The sequence below is a fragment of the Temnothorax curvispinosus genome, unplaced genomic scaffold (assembly GCF_003070985.1).
Source record: "Temnothorax curvispinosus isolate PA1 unplaced genomic scaffold, ASM307098v1 QBEX01001628.1, whole genome shotgun sequence".
Classification (NCBI taxonomy): domain Eukaryota; kingdom Metazoa; phylum Arthropoda; class Insecta; order Hymenoptera; family Formicidae; genus Temnothorax; species Temnothorax curvispinosus.
The window spans coordinates 15,579-36,604 of record NW_020211408.1 but is presented as its reverse complement, the minus strand read 5'-3'; the positions used below and the strand labels follow the sequence as shown (position 1 = coordinate 36,604).

Sequence of the window (21,026 nt, the reverse complement as noted above, 5' to 3'; positions counted from 1 at the left end):
TTGTCAGATGTTGTTGTGGGCTTCGTTGCAGGGGACATCGTTTGATAGCGGTGGACCGGGCGCGGGGAAGGAAACGAGCGCTGGAACGGTGTTGGTGGTCCACAGTGGCGACTCGAAACAATGAATTTACTTCATAAATCTCAATTCAGCCGGGACCACCGCCCAATTAAACTTAATCTCACGACCACCGCAGTAGGGCCATTTGCCTAAGATGTATCTGAGTCGATGCCACAAGGACCCACATTTCGATGTGTTCATTAGAAACCTCCAGTTAAATTTAATAACCAAGTATGTGCCGTCAATACATCACGAGTCGTAATCGCGCGGATTTATCTTTGAACATAATATACGTAAGTTTACTGTATTTTTAAATTTGTCACAAAAACTAGAAGAATTACTGCAATAAAAAAATATTAAATTACCTAAAATAGAAGACGATAAACTCAGTAACTTTTTTACATCAAAACGGAAGGCGAATGATGATCAAAAGTGTAATAATTGATAATCAACTCTATGTAACAGATATTTAGAAGGAGACCTAGTCTCAAAAGTTTGGTCATTTATACAAATACGACCACTCGGAAAGGAGATCGTTCCTGGAAACAAAATTCCCGGAGATGGCCTTGCGAATGCCGCCCATGTATTCACGAATCATGGGATTTAAGTCTTGCACACTCATCGTCTTTTATTTGGTCCGTAAATGAGAAACATACCGATAACACATGTTCGTATATTCGCCCATCGGAACAAATTGCGATGTCTGGTCTCTCGACAAACCCGTGCCAACATCGGCGAGAATTATGCATAGATTTTAGCTCCGCGTTATTCAGAAACACATAACTTTCGCGGACAGAAAAACAAAATAAAGAAGAAAAATTTTAGAATGGAAGAATCTCTTCTTTGATGATAAATTTAAAATGTTCCCATGAATTTGTATAAAAATATTTCGATTATTTCAAGATTATTTCGATATATTGTGATCTTGAAAAATATATAATGTTAAGAATGTTACGAATTAAGAAAATTAATCGTTGTGTCCAATAATACGCGAATTTATGGCCGGTATTCATTCCGTATTCAGTCGGACCTTATTATTAAGACTGTCTTAAGTATTATACGATCTTAAGATGTTATGAACCAATCACAAAGCCGTATTAGCATTTTAAGACAGTCTTGAAATAAGATCCGACTATGAATACGGAGACTCTATAGTCTCACGAAATGACTATCAGTGAGAATATTTAATTATTCACTTTAATTCCATTTTATAATAACCTTTTACCAGGAAAATAAGTTATATAAAGCTTTCATCGTCTTTCGGTTGTAAATGTCATTTACTCATGCGTGCGCGGAGCTGTCCTCGATTTCATTGAAATTAATCTACTTCCAAGAAGGACATGGCAATGTGTTCACTGCAAACTCTTGGCTTTATAAAGTGGATTATACGTAAATGAAAAACTTGACAGTAGCCCGAGGCGGATAATTAATAAATAGCTCAATTTCCATCTATCAGAAAGTCATTTCTCAAACGTTCTCCAATAACGTGTATCTTGTTAATGGCAATATAATATGCGATTCTCGATTCAAAGATAACAGAGAAAGAGAATTAACTTTGAAAATTTCTTAAAGAAACACGATAATTAGATTTTCTGGGATAAAAGCAAGAACACTTTCTCTATCAGATTCTAAAACCTTTTAAAGTCTACATTTCACTTTATATTAGTTACACATTAATAGCAAATATAGTCTGTTTAATGAAATTCTTTTATAGATCAAAGTTCGCAATTAATTGGTGTAACTTATTTTTTATTTTTACAAGAAGCTTTATTTACTTCATTACTTCCCATAATTTTTAATACTTTTTTTACTTCACGAAGAGTAAATTAATTATTAACAAGCAGCTAAAAGATTTAGTGGTTTTATTAACTCAATATGCAATATTTACTATATTTTATATCATATAAATTCAATTTCTGATGGTTAAACAATTATGTCGTATTTTTTTATGCGCAATTCCTTCCTGTTAACGCGCCGAAATCCTTCGTAAATCTGGCGCTTGGCACGAGCCGGTACTTTTGGCAGGCCAGGAAATTAAGATGTATCGTCGAAATCTGGTGTGGCCAATTTGCATCCGCCGCAACGCCTACGCGCCTTTCCGCCTCCGCATCGGGGCCCGCCCGTCTGGGACCAAGCACACCCATTCGAAGTCCATTCGATTGTTCAACAAGTCCTTAAAAATCCGGACACCATCTAACGAGTCTTATAAATACCGATACATGTGTGCGTACGGTGCAAGAGAAATCACATCTTGACATCGTCGAGATGTCAGCATTGTAATGATATCATCAAATTACATCGATTATTTTTATTATTCCCGTGCAATATCCAATTTGCACATAAATTACACTTATACATTATTGCAATATTTTATTCGTAGTTTTTATTAAAGAATTCCTTGTCTCGAAAGAATTCATTGTCTCGAAATCGTTCTTTAAAATAGATTGATATATCAATTCCGAGTTGTATTTTCCTTCGACAAATTTTATTTTATTTCTTGAATAAACGCGACTCTATCGTCCTCGGACTTCGAGGATTTTATTATACGTAGCAAAGAAAATCACATCTCGAGTTCGTACCAGTTGACGATTCTCCTGCCTATTTCAATATGATCAACGCACGGCCAATTTGGAGCCATAGCTTTTTTCTTTACGTCACATCGATACAAACACGTGCGACCGGGTCGCGCGCACCAGGCCCGCCAGGCCGACGTACGCGCGTGAATATCGCGATTAATAGGACGATCAACGCGATGCGTCGTGATGGATTTAAGAGCGTCCCACGTAATAGCACAACGGGAGGGCACGATTTTATTCTCGTTCTTGCCTTCGCATCCCGTGACCGATTGTCGCGTGACCGCGCGTATCGTTATTCGAGTGCGCCCAAAAAAAAATTTCACTGTACATAATGGCCGTCGATGATCGTAAAATCGGATCGTGAAAACGGATGTCACGGGACTCCATCCACGCCAGAATAGATGCTGACGATTCATAAAACGGATATTAAGATTAAGTATGAGACGAACGAGTTTGCAAATGGCGTTTGCAAATTAGAAGTAATAGCTAAAAATTCTCACTTTCAATCAACAAATAACTATATTATCTCCAAGTATAACAGTGTATATCAATCAAGCGATATTCACTTGTTAGAATTATTTCACTTTTGTTCACGTATGTTAATGCTCACAATATCACAATTAAACAGATTATTTATTTATGACAATATAAAAATTACGATTAATAAATGATCGATATATTATACCAACGTTGTTACTAGTTTTGCAATTTTCATTTTTCCGCCTCACCGTTTAATTTCTCTCAAGAGATCATTAGCCAGAAACACGGCGATAATAGAACGGTACGGACGCGGACGGTGTGGACCGAACGGACGAACACGTCGCCACAATTACCGCGAGACGAGAACGGCGATTAACCTTCATGAATACAATCTGGCGCAATTCGACGACGGCAGAATGGTGCCGGCGACGATCGAGTGGGTCGATTTTATGGCGCGGGCCGTGCTCGCCGTGCGTACGCGTGCACGCGTGTACATGCGTGTCCTTATGTGGGCGCTGATACGCGCCGGCGAGCCCCCCCATACGTTATATTAACACATTAGCTCCGCTCGCGTGCCAAAACCCTGTAAGCTGTAAGTAATAATAAGTAAGGGTCGTGTCTCCCTTTCGACATTCGCGAAACGAGGCTCGCGCGCGCACAAGAGAAAGAGAGAGAGGAAGGGTTGGTACGTAGGTGGTCGAAATTGGGCGGCGGGGACAACAAACAGCGACGTGTGCTTCGCCCTCTCGGTTTCATGTATTTGCCGTTCCGCGTCCTCTCATTTCAAGGAAACGACACACGTCGACGCGGCGCAGCCCTTCCAGAACTATAGAAGTTCAGTTTCTCGCCCCTCTCGCCGTCGATATACGTTCATCGCCGGCCACATGTGGCGAATCGCATCGATGACTCGTTCAACGATTTCTCAAGGCTCACTTTCAGAATTCCTCGTACGCCCCAACGTCGAGAGGAGAGACGGAATCCGCGCGCACCAGACAGAATCGTTTCATCTCCCGTCATTCAATATCGCTGACGCGTGTGCAGCATGTTTCGAATCGTAGCGAAGAACTCTCGCCCGATAATCTCAAGGCTTACTCGGAAAGACGAGATCGTTTTAGAGTCGCGAAGGTGATAGAAAGGCATCGCCTATTACTGGCGAAACGGCGTGTTTCGAATTGTAGAGGCAGACCGCGGTGATATCACCGCTTATTAGGAGAAGCGAACGTTCACGATTTATGCATAAATTCATCTCGTCTTTCATCGTAACTCGTCGCTCGTTGCAAACGTTTTGAATCGAAGCGAAGGCGCTTCTCGGAACTTCCTCCAAAAGTTACTCCGACAGAATCTCGCAGTACGAAGAACGGTCGCTCGCACTTCGTCGCGCATTCGTCTCGTCTGTTGCGACTTGGTTCGTCTCTCGACGTTACTAACGACGCTGTTGTTCTTGCCGCAATCGGGACGCAAATAACAAGTATCGCGGCCACGATACAAAAACACTTGGATGAAACGCGTCTCTGACGTTCATCCGGGAAGAAGAGGCCAGAAATCATCGGACGGAGAGTCGAAACGCTCACAATGTTTGCACGGAACACCCGGCACCGGCACCTGCTGCGAACCTGCTCGCGAACCATCTTCTCGCTACTTTCTCGCCAGCGTTGGTACTCAAATTTTTGACCGCGATCTCTTCACAAATCGTTCTCGCGATTACGATGGAAAACGCATTCGAATCCGGGTGCGAAATCTGCACCGACGACCTAACGAGATTACCGGTGTTCTGATAAAGTTATCATCACGTCAAATATCAAATGATTTATTCTATAAATGGATTAAGTGTTGTAAATTAGAAATTGTATGTAAAAGAGGAACAACACGTACCTATATATAGATTTATAGCTACATAAAAAGTAAGAAAGATATTGACATAAAACAATTTGCAAATAAAATCAATGTTATCACAGCATATTTTTTTATTAAAATAAATTTTATATAAAACCTCGTTTTATTTATTATTTTATTGTATTAATTTGATTCACGTAGTTCAGGTGTTCTTTCAGAGAATAATCGCACGTAGCTTATCCTCCGGACATACGATTAAATATCGAAAATCGCGTTGGCTATTATCAAACATGTCCAAAAGACTGACGTAAGACTCGCAATGTAGCGAGTTGAGAACCGCTTAGGCCACACGCACACTCTTCGGTGGCTCCAATTAAGCGGGCAACATTAATTTCAACCACCCGTTCCGACCCCGCGGTTATCTCCTTCTCTCCCGCTCCCGCCGTTTCGTCAGTCCTTTCCTTGTCCCTTCGTTCCTGTCCCTGTACTCCTCCTCTTCGTAACCCCTTCCCTTCGTCCCTTACGTCCCGACCCTTCTTCGCGTACCCTCCTCGCGTCGTATGCGTTTCCACTCGCTCTTCCGCGCGCTCGCGCTCGCGCGCACACGCACACGCCTTTCCGTTTCTTCGCGTTGCGCTTGCCCTTCGGTATACGTGAATTGCGCGTGTCGCGATGCGTGTGCCGCGTGTATAGGTACGTAAATTACCGTTCGAGTTTGCACGCCCACACGAGCGTGTCGTCGCCGATGCACGTACAAAGCGAGCATGCACTCGCGCGAGTTACTTATTGGCGCGGATCGCTCGCGAATCGATTTTACGCGAGCGTACAGATCGCCATGCGCGAATAGTTTACACTCGCACACGCAGCTAAAGTCATTGACATTTTGCTTATTGTTCAGACTTGGATGTCACCCGAAAACACGTTCGTGGATCGACATTCAACGATTTTATATTTATCTTTTAGTTGGTATTCGCTAAATTTGCCAAATATCTCTACTTGTTTTGGAACACGAGTTCATTATTATCTTATTTTGGTATTCACTCTGATAATGTTAACCGAATACCAAGCTGAAAGGTTGCATGTAAACAGACGTGTTACGTTCTCATTTAATGCACAGCATCCCGGCGATGTTATTGGCGAATAAACATTTATTACGAAAATATACATAGCCGACACGCGGAATAGCGTGCGTTAAAATTTCGTCGGAATATATCTCTTTTAGAGCTCTCGCCCGCGCGCGCCTTCTATCTATTGATGACCGGTGAAAAGAACTGCCGCTGCAAGGTCCCATCAGCAGCAACAGTTATAAATAAGTACATAAATATGTAAATACGCGCGGCATATCTTATATCCAGCATCATCAAGTTCCATATATATGCTAATTACTACAAATCGTCTTTCTTCCATAATTATCCTTCACCGCGCTTACGCATCCGCGGTTCCGACCGTTTGCCTCGTTCTCGCAACGTTGTTTTAAAGCAGTTCAGCCTTCACGGAATAATGGAAACGTATTTCGCTCGCGCCCGATCCTGCAACACGCGTCTCTACTTACACGCCCGTTTAACCGCGCGCTAATGCGCGGTCATCATTTATTATTCGAGTGCGTCTCCTATATTTAACCGGCCGCGAAACGGAGACTCCGCTGTTTGTTTCCGCTCGTTCGCGTATCGTCTCGTTCCGTTCCGGTTTCCCGCATTTTTTCCACCATCCTGCCCGCTTCCTCCACCCGCCGCGCCGTTCCCGTCGCTTCTCCATCGAGCTGATATTCCGTCATGTCTTCTCCGCGCGTCTACCTAATCATATCTCATATCAACTCTTTTACACAATGTCGAGTGCACTCATGGCCTTGTTTCGTTCGCTCGGGCCGCTTTAGCAAATGCGATAGTTTACATCGGCGAACGGCAACTTCCTGGACACGTGGCTCGCGAAGAAGAGAGTCGGAACAGAGAGAAGACATTGATAAAGAGCCATGCCTATTCTCCGACCTCCCTCGTAGCAATCACGCGCTATAAGCCTCACTAATTTTACATCAAAGAACCGTTAAGTTGCATATCGCAGTGAAGAGATTTTTTTTATAACCTACAATGGGAATTCGAGATCAATAAAATTGTTGCGTAAATTATCAGCGAATTAAATTAATCTGAAATTTATATTCTCATCACGAAAGATCGCGCATTTAATTATAATGACAATAAAATTAAATTTCTATAGGAAGCTTTTCTCCTTTTCTTATTAAAGGGTTGTATATTAAAGGATTGCAGAATGCAGCCCGTTTCGATAAAGTTTTGAAACGGTAAACGAATAACCGTTTCGAGTCGACACCGACTCGGCTCGCGTCAATCACCATGTAAGAGAGGTAGAGTGGTGGTAGTTTACTTTGGTGCGTACCAAGTTCCTCGCCACATGCTTGGAGAAGCCGAGGGAACGTAATAGAGCGGAAGGGTGAGCCAGCGAGAGAAGCCGAAGAGCGGCACGAGGGAACGTCACGTTACGTTCCACGTCGGAGTGACGTTTCTAATGCGAAACTAAGGAATTAGAACAGTCGCGCTGTCTAATGAGATACTAATTGCGCCGCATTCTCGTTGTATTGACTCGACCGGGAATCAGATAAACATAACTCCCGACCGAGGGAAAGTGAAACACGCGTCCGTGAGATTTAATCAAATTGCTAAATTCACGAACCAGGAAGCAGTCTGGGTAGAGAGGAGTTTAAAGAGCTTGTTAAAATGTCTGTTAAAGTATCTGTTGAGAAGAGATCTACGAGCGATCCGGAATGGGAGCGGCAATATGATAGTCGCAGATTACTTCAGAAAGAAGAAATAATTGACATGATTTAAGTTTAGATCCAGAAAAACTACGATCATAATACTAATCGTCTGTACAATAATTTAAAGTAATTAAGTGATGGCAAACATGCATGAGAGTAAAAGATAATTTCTCTTTGGCAAACTTAAGCAGCTTAAATCGTGAGAAGTAAAGAGGTGTGTTACGATAGCGAAGAGTGCGGCGCGAAGATAAGGGAAGGAGAGCCGTCTTTCGGTTTAATCGTTTTCCATAAATCAATCAGCGGTGTTAATATTACCTATTTTAGAACGAATCTCGCCGGTTAAATATCAAATGTGCATTCGACGAAATCGCTAGAAGGAACGTAATCTATGGTAGCGCGGGTAATCACGGTGTTCCTTCACGCGCGCTTATCCCGTCGCGCTCAACGAGGCGAGATAATGTCGTGCATTTGAAAATAAGGTGGAACAAACGTGCAACGCGCGCGCGGATAAATAACACGGTGGAGGGTATACGCGAGAAAACGCACGGAAACGCGCGTCGCGTGTTAAACGCGCGCGACCTTTCGCGCGTCAGAAGGAAACCACGTGCGAAACGGATTACGTCTTTACTTCACCGTCCCTTTAACATCTTATCTTTGTTCTAACACGAACGTACAACAAGATAATACGCGTACGACGAAACAGCAACTCTAATAAGTTTGTGCATATATATCTATCGCAAAACAATGAACTTTTAACATCCGAAATGGGCGTGATTACGAAGCTGAGATCCTGAAAGAATAGTACCGATTGTCGTGAAGTGGATCAAAGCTTAAAGTGTCTCGAAAGTACCTCGTATTATAAATTCGCTAGAGCACGTCGGCTTCTCGTCGGCTTGAGATGGGCGCCGCTGGGCTTACGTGATCGCGAGTGATCGCGAACGTTAACGCTGTATCCGATTACGAGATGTATATCTACGGGGTGCGCGGTGGGAATCGTCTGGAGTCGTTAAATCGGAGTACGAGCGATTCTGTGCGCCGCGCCGGTACACGCGCTTGCGTCCGTACGTCGATGTGCAACACGTGCGTAGAGCGGGCAGTCGCGTGAAAACGTTTTAGCCCCGTCGTGGGAAAGATGTTCGAACGCCGACGTAATAAGACGGTACAATCACACGTCGTTTTACGGGGCGCCATAATTGCCATCCGCGATTGGTTCGCTCGAAATAGACTCCTCTCGTTTGACGCCGCGAATTCACTGATTAATGGTATTTAAGCGACATCAATGTGCATCGGCATCGTAATTCACTCGCGTGTTGCGCCAGTCGCGAATCACTCGTGAACGAGCTCAAATCCGTGCGAATTCATGCGTCTCGCTTTTAATTCAATTAATCGCCATTACGTCAACGTCCAGAATATCTAGGAATAGAACGGCGTTATTCAGCATAAAGTTACGATATCTCGTTTATAACTCGGATGAAAACGTTAATAATTTTCTTGTAAGATGATAGTCTCATAAATCGATAATCATAAGGTGGCCTCAAACGTAAATCATGCGTATCGAAATAAATCTACTTACTTGTCATGTTTAATAAATTCTACACGATCTTCTCTTTTCCCTCTTACTCGATTCCCCGTTTGCGTTTGCTCCGTATTTTTCAAGGATCTCGAGCGCATATCGATATAGATTCGCCTTCGTCGCAACCATGTAATACTTACAAACTTAAGAAAAATGTGATGTATATGTACAAAAAAGATAAAATTTGTCAATATATATTATATATTTTTGCTTTAACTTCATTGTAGCAATTCTGCAATCAAAATGCAATCTTCTCTGGCAAGCATCCTCTTTATCAAATCCCAACACATTTTGCAATGAATCAAAAGTATTTATTATGACTGCTTGTTGACGCGAGCCAGCTACCGGAGTCTCTCATTTTCCTCCGCGATATTTTCGCCGAAAGCCAAGATAGACGCGGAACGATACGATCGATGATCCGCGCGATAACTCGGTACGCGCAACGTAATAATTAATAACGGCGCGCAAGCGCGCATCATGTTCTGCCACGACGCGAGAGAACAATGTATATCGCGTCGTCGTGATGGTTTGTTTCGTCGGCAACCAGCTCGCGGAGTCGTATATGTCTCGCACGCTTATCCGCGCGTTAACTTGCGCCTCGATGTATATCCATCCCCCCTTCCTAATCGGGGGGACCGATGTAATCCCGATATGTAACGTAATAATAATCACGAAGCGATAAAGATCTTAACAGTGCCGGTCACGCCTACAACACATAAGACACGACGTCGATATGTAGCAATACGGCGGTCGTGACTGCGCGTTGGAGCGCAATGATCCTTGCGAAGTGACTTTCCTCCTCGAGATAACATCGAGGCTACATCGAAAACTAAATGGTAAAAGACGAAAGATTATAGTTCCTGCTTTGCGCCACATTGGCGATTGGGATCCAGCACACGGAGATCGCCGCTTTCTAAACCCTTTCATTCGCGAGCCGAAGTGTAGAGACATATCCTCTTTGCACGAAGCTTATACTAATACGAATCGAGAAATTGTACAATTACACGAATGTAACGACAAAGACATTTTGACGTAATTTTTTTTAATATTGATACAACTAATTATAAGTTGTTTGTGAAAAGTAATGAGTAGTCGCAACTGACGACATTAAGCATTAAGAGCTGTTTAAAATTGATTGTTGTTTATTACGTACTTAATCGCTTCGCGAAAAGAATAGGTGACGATGTCAAGGAGGAGGAAGATCGAAAGCAAATACAAGAGAGAGAGAAAGGGATGAGAAAGGGGCGGTCTTTCGTTGGTAGAACCGGTACTTCTGCATCGACGGCGTAGGATGCAATGAAGCTATTAATCGTCTCTTCGAGCTACGCATTACTCGCAAATGTCTTCTGCTCGTAATTTTTGATGTTTATTATCGTGAGCTGCACAGCCCTCGCGAGGGGATTAATATATGAAAGATAAATCCATCTGTACTCAAATATACTGAAGACCTGATACTTTCATGCACAGTCCTGTGTAAAATTTAAACTTTTTAAAAATCTGTAATAAATCTTTTAAAATATACATTTTAAAAGTCAAATTTTTAAATAATTGTTTCGTGATATACGATCTTGCATAAAAATCTCAATTTTTTTAAAATCTAGAATAAATCTTTTAAAATGTATATTTAAAAAACCGGACTTTTGAAAATAACTGCTAATTCGTGACATTAAATTCAGCGTGAAAGAGGTACGTGATTACTAATTTACTGGACTCGTGTAATAATAACGCCAGACTGCGCCAGAAAATATTTCTACGCATATGGAAATTCAAAGACATGACGTATTGGTGTTTTGTACTGAAGAATCGTTTAAGAAATACCGGTCGCGTTCAGAACGGCGCTTAATCGCCGTAATGTAAAGATACACATGCCGCGCGTCTAAAATCGGATGATAGTTAAGAGGTGAAAGAACGTTGTGCGAGGAAAAAGGACGGAAAGAAATGGCGATAAAGGAAAAGAAGCAGACAAGACCGCGCCTTAATGGAAACGAGTTACCGACCCGTGGAAACGTAAACGCAGTCACGTACACTCGAGTAACGATCGACCAATAACGAGTGACCAATCAGTGATCATTATTTATGGTTATGGATATAGCCACGGATCCAATGGTACTTTTCGTACAATTCTATGGGCTAACTCGGGAACACCTTAACGAAGACCTCATAAGAGAGGCTCAGCCAACCACGATGGGAAACCGCGCGTATATAACAAGCGATATTTATATAATAAAATCCCAAGCAAATAAAAATCCTAACGTTATAAGTACCGTTTGTCGTGCCGGTTCAACAAGATAAAAATTGAAACTTCAGTAATGACGATTTACTCCGCAATTATTTCGACCAGTGATCATTATTTATGGTTATGGAATCTTGGAGTTCGCTTAGTTGTAACAATACCAACGTCTGTGAAAATTATAGCTGCGTTAATGATGTCTATTATATGTATAAGATGTATTAATAACGGACGACATTATGTGCACAAAAATTTAAATGAATAAATGTAAAAATGTGCATTTGATGACGTTGTTCGGAAGGACAAAAGTTTTAATCGGTATGTTTTTTCTTTTTTGTTCTCAGGACGAAGTAAGTAACGACCCACGGCGGTTACGAGCCGTACTCGGGCTAGACGAGACTAATGACGAAATGGCATCGGGGAACGTGAGCTTTTGTGAACGAAGCCGTTAATACGCTTATTGTGTAAGCTCGATCACTGGCATGTCTGCGTTAAATCGATATCTCAATGACGCGTATGGATGTCCAGTGATTTGCAATCAGATTGATCCATCGAAATGTAAGACGACTTTCACCTCTTTGTGATTCGCACTAATTACGTAAATGAATTAATATGGATTAATTTGCAGCTTTGAGAATACATTGGTAAATACCGTGATTACCTACTCGAAGGGACTATTTTTTTCTATAAATATTTAAAGAACCTATTTAAATAATCTATTGTTTGCGTATTAATTGACTTTTCAAGATTTGTTCTCTTTTTCAATCTATTTTCTTCGTACGTGCGTGGAATTTTGCTCGATGTACAACTTTTTCAGTTTGAAAGAGAGAATTAGTGCCCTCCTTAGAACATATTGTCATAAACTACCTTTTTCGTCGCGACTCCGGTCATTTATGCTTCTGAAATACCATCGGCATTGACGCAGACGGCGGAGACAGCCACAGATCGCAAAAACCTTGCGACATAAATAATTCGAAAATGTGGGTTACAGGGTATCGCTATGCCGCTCGCGATATCGTATATCTGCTCGCGGCGAGCGCGTAGGAAATACATAAAGCGCGCCTATGCGGAATCCGCGTCCTGGATAACGAGTACCGACGCGGAGTCAACGTCGGGTCTTAAAACTGTCAATCGAACGCTGCGAGCGCGCTGAAGGCTCTCGCGACTCAAGAGAGAGAGAGAGAGAAAGAGAGAGAGAGAGAGAGAGCACTCGTAATTCTCGAGAGTCGAGAATGACTTGGGAGAATCGAGGAGACCTGCCCGCTCTCGGCTCCGTGTCGACACGCTTAGCCTCGTTTGTCCCAAGTAATGGCCGTAGTCATAACTCAAGCGGCTCCGCTCGCGACTCGTTCCTACATATCCCGACGCACATACCCGGACAAGGACGGGACGATCAGATTCACGGAAAGGACAGGTCGATCGGCTCTCGCAACTGTTCGCGCGCGCCGCGCAGTCGATCGTTTGATCGTTCCATTCCGATTCGCGTATGAGAAGAACGCGACGGCTTGATCGGCTAATCCTTGTGTTTATTTCGATGCTTCTGCCGTCATTATCCGATATGCTTCACGTTTACTACGTTGTACGCTCTCGAAGTCGTTTGCTATTACCTATAAATTATTGTGCCTTATCAGACGCTTAGAAGTATTTTTAGGATGTCGTAATGGATGAACATAAAGATAAACTGTGGATTGTAGACACGAGAAGAAGAGATTAAAATTAAAAAGTCTCTCTTGTGAAATTATTGTTCTGAAGTTAATATCACTACACAGCCGTATTAGAGAACATTGCACTTTTATTTGCATGGCCATAGGACTGTCATCGAGCTTGCGCGGCTAATTGGTGAAAATTGAATGGAGTGCGTCTCCGCCAACTGCATCGAGGCAATGGCCTTAACGACTTAACGACGGCGTCCTCTTCCTTCGTATCATTCTATTAACGTATCAACTCGCTGCCTTTTCACGAAGACATCATAATTATCGGTGATAAATTTCGCAACGCTAATTTAACGCAATGCATTCGTTACCGGACAACCTGGTAATGTCTTTGTAACGAAGGTGAATAAGATAAATTTTTTCTTATACTTCTTCTCTTAATTAAAACGCGTGTCTTTACATCTGCGACATTGCATGCTTCAAAACGATCAATAAATTGTCTTATTTAACATCCTGTCTATACATTTAATAATAACGAGCTGGAAATTGTCGAAAATTACATTCGCAATTGCGGGACCGCAAAAAAATCGCTTCTTCTAACAAATCTCGATTAAGCATGCTTCGTTAAAATGTAATAATCAACTTATTGCTCGTCTTTTGCGCGACGGAAGCTTATCATTAAGTTGTCAATGCTAGTCTACCGGCGTAATCATCGGATGACATCGGTCGACGAAAGAAGGAAGAGGAAGGAGAAGAGAGGACCGCCTTTAGTTATGAATACCTAATACCCGAACCAACACGCGAGTTCTTATCCGGGCAACTTTGTACATCAAGCGCGCCTGTGTCACTCGCATCATTTCGCGCAGACCGCTCCGATAAATTGCGCGAGAACAACTTTAACACACTCTCAACTTTGTTCTCGCTGTTTCCCTTCCGGCGATGTTCCGTATCTGTCGATGATGTTGGCGTAACTAGAAGAGACGCGACGATCAAGCCGGGCGGCATTTTAGCAAGCGAGGTAGATTGCTTTACGTATCGGGAACGATGCAATTCGTGGCTGTACGACTTACCTCGCCTACGGCCATTTAATCGCACATGCCCTATCTGAAAGCGAGACCGAAGCGCAACTAACCAGCACCGAGAGCCTTTCCTCTTAGACGTCTAGGTGCATCATCCAGGATGATTGCCGACTCTCATTGTGTCGTTGACACGCTCTGTACGGGGAGCTTCGTTCATAAACGCTGTAATTATCGCGTCACGAGAGGCGTTTGAAACGTAAAGATCCACGGTAAAGGAAGAAAGGCGCGAGACTCGAGCGAAAGCTGCACCGTTTACGATTATTATTAGTTTACGACTGAATTCTGATATATTCCCGCCGTATTGTTTTTCGTACTTTCTAATTCTGTCAAATAAAATTGCAGTTCAGCTTTCTACATTCTCGCCTCGGGTATAATGTTCTACGAACCGGTTGAAAGATAGATGAGATCATTTATATTTATACAAAGTGTTTTGTTATTAATTTCGTAACACATTTTGTCACGTTTCGATCGTATCATTTGTTACACCAGAACCGTTTTCGTTAAAATATCACTTTAAACTTAACGCAATTCGCTCTCCGAACACGATCGTCGGTCATTTGCTCCGCGCGGAATCCTGCTAATTTACAGATCATTTTTAACGAATTCTAGACACCATTCTCCCTTTTTATTCTCCGTTGCGCCTCCTTCGCGTTTCTGCCGATACGGATGTAATTAAAAGCAACGTGACGGGCAAGTCGAGCAGCAGGCTGAAAGGGCGATTGCTAGAATAGCGGCTGCTATTTGTTACGCGAGAATCGCTCGAAGGAGAAACTAGAGGCCAGTAGCTGACATCTATCTCAGGAATAGAACGAGAAAATTAGTAGTGCGGTCGATCGCCGATGGACAAGCGACCTTATAACTTTATCCCCTTGTATATCGATGTGCAGCGTGAATTTTAACGATACACTTTTTCACACTCGCGACGTCGAGAGATCCAGTCTTGCCTCATATTTTACAATAAAATTATTCATATGCAAATGACTAATCAGTAATGTTTGTTTAAATCACTCAGCGTGTTTCCCGTGTAACAATAACCGGACTGATTAGCAATGTAAATGTCATGTCGCTACGCAGTCGCGTCCGTTCGCGCGCGTGCACGATTGTGCAGCGAAAATAAAAATGCAATTAAACTGACAGACCGAGCTACGAGCTGACGTCTATCTCTAAGAGCGGGACAAGGAAATTAGTGTTTCTCCGAGGCCGCACGTCGCCGGATATTCCACCGACGTACTTTTGGGGTTGTGCTTAGCTGGGAGAAGGGCACCTTAGCATTATTGGTTTTACCCTCGAGTCTTTGGAGAGGGATTACCGTAAGTGGGAAGGGCGAGAATGAGGAGAGAGAGAGAGAGAGAGAGAGAGAGGAGTCTGGGAATCGCGAGAAGCTCTTCTCTCGGCGAGCGCGTTCCTCGCGCTTGACTGCAAGACTGCCTCGCTTAAGTAATTAGACTGCCGACTGTTCGTTACCTTAGTCATTCCTGAGGAGGAGAAAACTGCCAAGGATGGTATACGTACGTTTAGTGCAACTAGCCAACACCTCGATATCCCGCGAGCGAGCTTATCGTTTTACTCTGGGGATGGCTCCGAAAAATTGTTTTTCATGTATCTTTCTTTTTTCTCTCTTTCTCTTTATACGCCAAGAGTTTCATTTTTACTCTAAAAGTATAATTCAGGAATTTGATGACCTTTCCTATAAATCTTGTTGATTAGGTAAACTCGCAAAATAAATAACAATGTTCAACAAATAACACGCGTAACACGTATGGTATCGTTATACATATCTTGATAATTATTTCTCTTTCTAAATATTGGCACGTCTGGCGAAACGCAAAAACAGCAGTGCGTCGCGAGCAGTCGCAACCTTGTAAGACATTTTACGGGCGCCATCGGGCTCGACGAAGATGAATTTCTTAAGAGATTTTTTTATGACCACACGTGTAGAAATCGATCGCGTCGCCAGCTGTAAGAGCCAATCGGAGACGGGAAACTAACGACTTAAGTCTCGGCGACGTGCGCCGATGCTTGATCGTGCGGAACAAACTGCTTTTCCGATAATATTACTTAAAGCATTTACTATGATCTTCGCTTTGAATGATTACGCGTTGTAAAACGATTTTCACTGCGAAAATTCATATGTGCTGGACGACGGCCCTCGTCGTCGACAGTAATTTACTATCGCGCAGCAACATTCGATAATTATCAATGCGACTTATATTCCACAAGCCTATAATTTCTGATCTCTCTCGGATAATCGTTAAAGCCCGGTCACAGATAAATTGTTTGACGTTTTACATAGATCACAATCAAGAAGTTTTCCTTCGGATATTATTTGTTACTCTATAACAGCACGATGTCTCCTCCCCTAAAATTTAATATCTACACGGAGAGAATTTTTTCTTAAAATTTACCCTGAAATCATGATGGTTGTGGGACAACATGTACCACTAAGAATTTTATGCGAGCTATTCTGATTAATATCTACCATGATAAAAAATATTAATATCTATTACATTAAAATATAAAATATGTTTGATTAATTTTACTAAAATATATCTAGCAAATTTCAATAATTTTTCAAAATTTACCAATCTGCTTGGTAATTTTTATCACGTTATTTGTAAAATGTTTTTTGTACAATATATTTTAAAAATTCCTTGGTTGCCAAGTTGTCCCAAGTTTGTAGTGAATTTAAAGGTAAAATATAACAAAAAATTCTCTCCGTGTAATAAAACATATTACTGTTGAAAAATTTATTGCAAAAAATACGAAATATTTTAGCAATTTTTAAATAGAAACTTCTATAAAGAAAAAGAACAAACTTCTTTCAAGGAAAAAAAAGAATCATTATCAAGTATAACAAATAAGTTAAATATAGTAGACATATAGTAGACATGTGTCAAGAAACGTGGCATTAAAAAAATATCTATCTTAAGAATATTTATCTTTAGCCGCAATGTGTGCAAAACATCCTCGCAATCATTTTCTTTTTTTGCTTTCGAGATATTCAGTCTTATTAACTTCAATAGACATCGCGCAACATGATCGATGATTCAAAGTCGCGTAGTGACATCCACGAGATTCACGCAAAAAGCCGTCGATCTATGCGCCTTTTCCACGCGAGAAGGTATATATGATTTCTCGCTTTAGAAGCGACTGGGCGATGTGTATGGTGCAAGCCGATTATCGCGAGGCGGTCTCGAAATTTCCACGGAATATTCAGCAGATCAGACCGACCGATAACGCTGGTGTTGATCGTTATGATTTGATTTATACGCAATTATAGCTGCCGGTGCTGCGCGCGTATAAACGCGGTGCGTTCGTGCCGCGCCGGGCGGCGCACTGTGTTTATCCCTTGAATTATTAGCTGGAAATTACATGCGGGAATCACACGAGAGGAAGTAGTCACGCGGGGAAAAGTGAGTTGCATCTAAGGATCGCGTAATGCGTCCCTTATTTGGCGAAGCGACGTGTCTCTTACGTGCGATAAAGCGCATGAAAGCTCGATTTAAACAACAAGGTTTCACTTTTCATCAAGTAAATGTCACCGAATTCGGAATATTTCTTCATATTGAGACATTCAGATTATTTTCCGCATAAAAATAACCGAATATACTTGCTGCATTAAATTGATCTTATCTTTTCTTTCTATTAATTATCTCTTTCTCGGAAAGACTCATCTTGGGATTTCTTTGTCGAAATCTCGTGCGAAGCTGATTGGATCTCAGGCGTTTACGCTGACGCAACGTAAAGGCGCGAATAGTGACGTTGTGGCCGCGGCGGCATGAGATGCGCAACGTGGCGGCAATAATAATGCGTTTGATTTACGATAAAGCCGCCGCTTGCCAAGTCCATCCGACGGCACGGCGATTTCGCGCGGAACGCATCCGCAAGCACGATAAGACAGGTAAGATCGAGACAGAAGGATTTACTTCGTCGGCAGGACGATCCTTTCAGCCGGACGTTTATTCCGTCGACGAACTTTCCGACCTCGCGCGCGGCTCCTCCCAAGTAACGGGCTTGTTATAGAAAACACACGCGCACGTAACCGGACTTGGACTTGGCGCGCCAGAGAGAAAAACACTTGAGACAGGCCTAGACAATAAAAGTTGCCGTAAAACTTATCGACCGGTGGTTCGTTAATTTCTCAAATTTATCGGCGTGTAAACTTGCTGAATCAATGTCTACCCGTGGAGCGGTTGCAATTGCAAAGCATTGTTTAAAACCTGACATCTTGCATATCGTCATATCTATGAAATGCTCCTTCTTTACGCGATAAAAACAGCAATTGAGAAACACGCGTTGAAGAAACGAAATCTTGGCTTTGTGAAAGAGAAAAATACTTTTTCTTAATCTCGTTTAATCTGAACGAAGATATTATGGTTACTTATCTATAATAAATTTATCTCTATAATTAGAAAAAAGTATTGATTGCTATATTTTTATTAAGTAAATAAGTTCATCTAAGGAATTTCAATTTTTTGATTTTATTTCAATATGATGTTCTTGCAAGTATTGCAAGTATTGCAGAGATATCTTTGGACGAACTTATTGACAGATACGAGTTAACGCTAGAACCATCCCGTGTTCCAGGTCCACGCACGAGAAGAGTGAAGAGGACAGACGGACGCGGCGGCGGCACCCCCGAAGAGAAACGTCCCAGGACCGCGTTCAGTGGTGAACAGTTAGCGAGACTGAAGAGAGAATTCGCGGAGAACCGATACCTGACGGAAAGACGGAGGCAGCAGCTCTCGAGGGATTTAGGTCTGAACGAGGCACAGATCAAGATCTGGTTCCAGAACAAGCGGGCGAAAATCAAAAAGGCCAGCGGCCAAAAAAATCCCCTGGCGCTTCAACTGATGGCACAGGGGCTTTACAATCACTCGACGGTACCGCTTACTAAAGAGGAAGAGGAACAGGCCGCGGAGCTTCAAGCGAAATGACGATTGCAAACTTAAATGAACGCTCGGCAGAATTTAGCTTGCAACTTTGATCCTTGAATTTCATATCTCTAACTCCAAAGATTATAAAAGCGAAGATCGACTCATCCTCTACTCGGTTTTTATTCTTTGCGTCTGAATTTTTTCAGAAAAATTGTAAAGGATAAATAGAATCTGGAAATACCAGATTACTTAGTGTGAAAAAATTTTCCAATACGATTAGAAAACATTCGATATTAGAATTCCATGAAATAGCCTTTTTTGGAATCAATAATTTTTCTTCTGTAAAAAAAAATAATGCGAAAATACTCATCGAAAAATATTTTTACTCTATTTTTCTGACTTTGCAGTTTTTTGAAATCAAATTGTAAACCAACCAAAGTACGGTGTAAATTTTTATATTATATATTATTTTAAAAAAAGATAAATATATAGTATATTACTTTGAAGAGAGTCACATCATCAGGCCAAAAAGCTAGTAAAGAAAGCTTGTAGACGGACCAGAGTCAACGGTCTGTCATTTCTCTTCCTTAAAATGAAAGACTGGAATATTTATTTCGCTAGACGTATTAGTACAACTCGTTAGACAGAGTCAACTCGAGAAATTCTTGTCTTGTAATTAGAGCTTCCGATAGAACAACAGTTTGGCGAATGTCGTTTGCCCTTGTTCGAAATAATCGTGAACGGGAAGTTAGTTTTACCGAGATGGCTACGCGAATAAGTTACGATCGTTGTTCCTTGCCATCGCTTTGAGAAGAGATGATAAACGCTACGGCACAGGTTCCTAGACCGCAGCACACGTACAGTTGAATCAGATTTTGTAGGGGGTAAGCAATCAATAATATAAGGCATCTTAGAAAATTAACAAATTTCCTGAGATGCTTTGTATAAAGTATTGCTGTGCAAAAAAAAAGAAAAATAGCTAATAATATTTCATATCGTTGGAAGAAGAGAAATAAATTTTCTTAACAAAAGGATACTGATATTATTGAATAATCTTCTCTCACAAAATTGATCGAGTTTGTCGAAGAAATAAAATATATTCGTTATATATTAGCGTATCGTGCGATGGCATGCAGCGGTTAGATTGTTACGAAGGAGATTAACAAGTGCCATTTTTTGCAATTTTTCCGGCAAGATTGTTTATGCGAAAACAGGACCGTCTGGTAACGAAGAAAAATCGAAATTGGACGAGTACAGGGAGTAATCAGATTTTTCGTTAATTTATTGTAAAAATGTAAGATATTAAATATCGCGAAAAACTGGAGTGTGATTGCGACGTGCAATAGAAGATTATACATAATAAAAAGAGAAATAAATAGAGACGACCTATGTATAGGTGTGTTGTATATGTAATTACGGAGTGACGTGTACATAATTTACCATTTAGCGACGGCGTTGTCCCGATAGACTGTTTAAAATATAACTTAGCTATTTATTTACGTATGGTATATGAAGAGTAGCAAGCGCATACGAACGATCACGCGACAACTGATACTTGTAAGATTATTTAAATTCGAATTAAATATTCCCATTATCAAGCCAACAAGCATGATTTATTTTGTCAACACCTATATCCTCTCTCCCAGTCACGTGAATGTTTGCTCGGGTGAAGCATTATTTGTGACATCGACAGCTGGGCGGTAATCGAAAATCCGATTAATGAATTACGACATGGCGACATGTCATCCGCGAGACGTGTCACGATCGATAACAGGCAAATAAGTCGTTGCGTCACTGAAGCAAAAAACAAATTACATTTGAATAATATACTGAACTTAACAAGTACCTCTCTTGAATTTTTTGAAATTCTAAAAGCTATTTGGGACTTCTATAATTTAAACT

General features: G+C 41.6%; 1 protein-coding gene across 2 annotated transcripts in view; it reads left to right on the top strand.

Annotated features, from left to right (window-relative positions):
• LOC112466999 (segmentation polarity homeobox protein engrailed-like) overlaps window positions 1-20,727 on the top strand; it is a 66,752-nt gene extending 46,025 nt beyond the window's left edge. Inside the window, exons 2-3 of one of the 2 annotated variants that reach the window (XM_025035416.1) lie at window positions 11,861-11,866; window positions 18,835-20,727. In XM_025035416.1, the coding sequence (XP_024891184.1) occupies window positions 11,861-11,866; window positions 18,835-19,184 (356 nt within the window). In that variant the 3' untranslated portion in view covers window positions 19,185-20,727. Of the gene's footprint in view, window positions 1-11,860; window positions 11,867-18,816 lie in introns of both variants that reach the window. The other variant, XM_025035407.1, reaches the window with a different exon arrangement.
• Window positions 20,728-21,026: the final 299 nt, after the last annotated feature.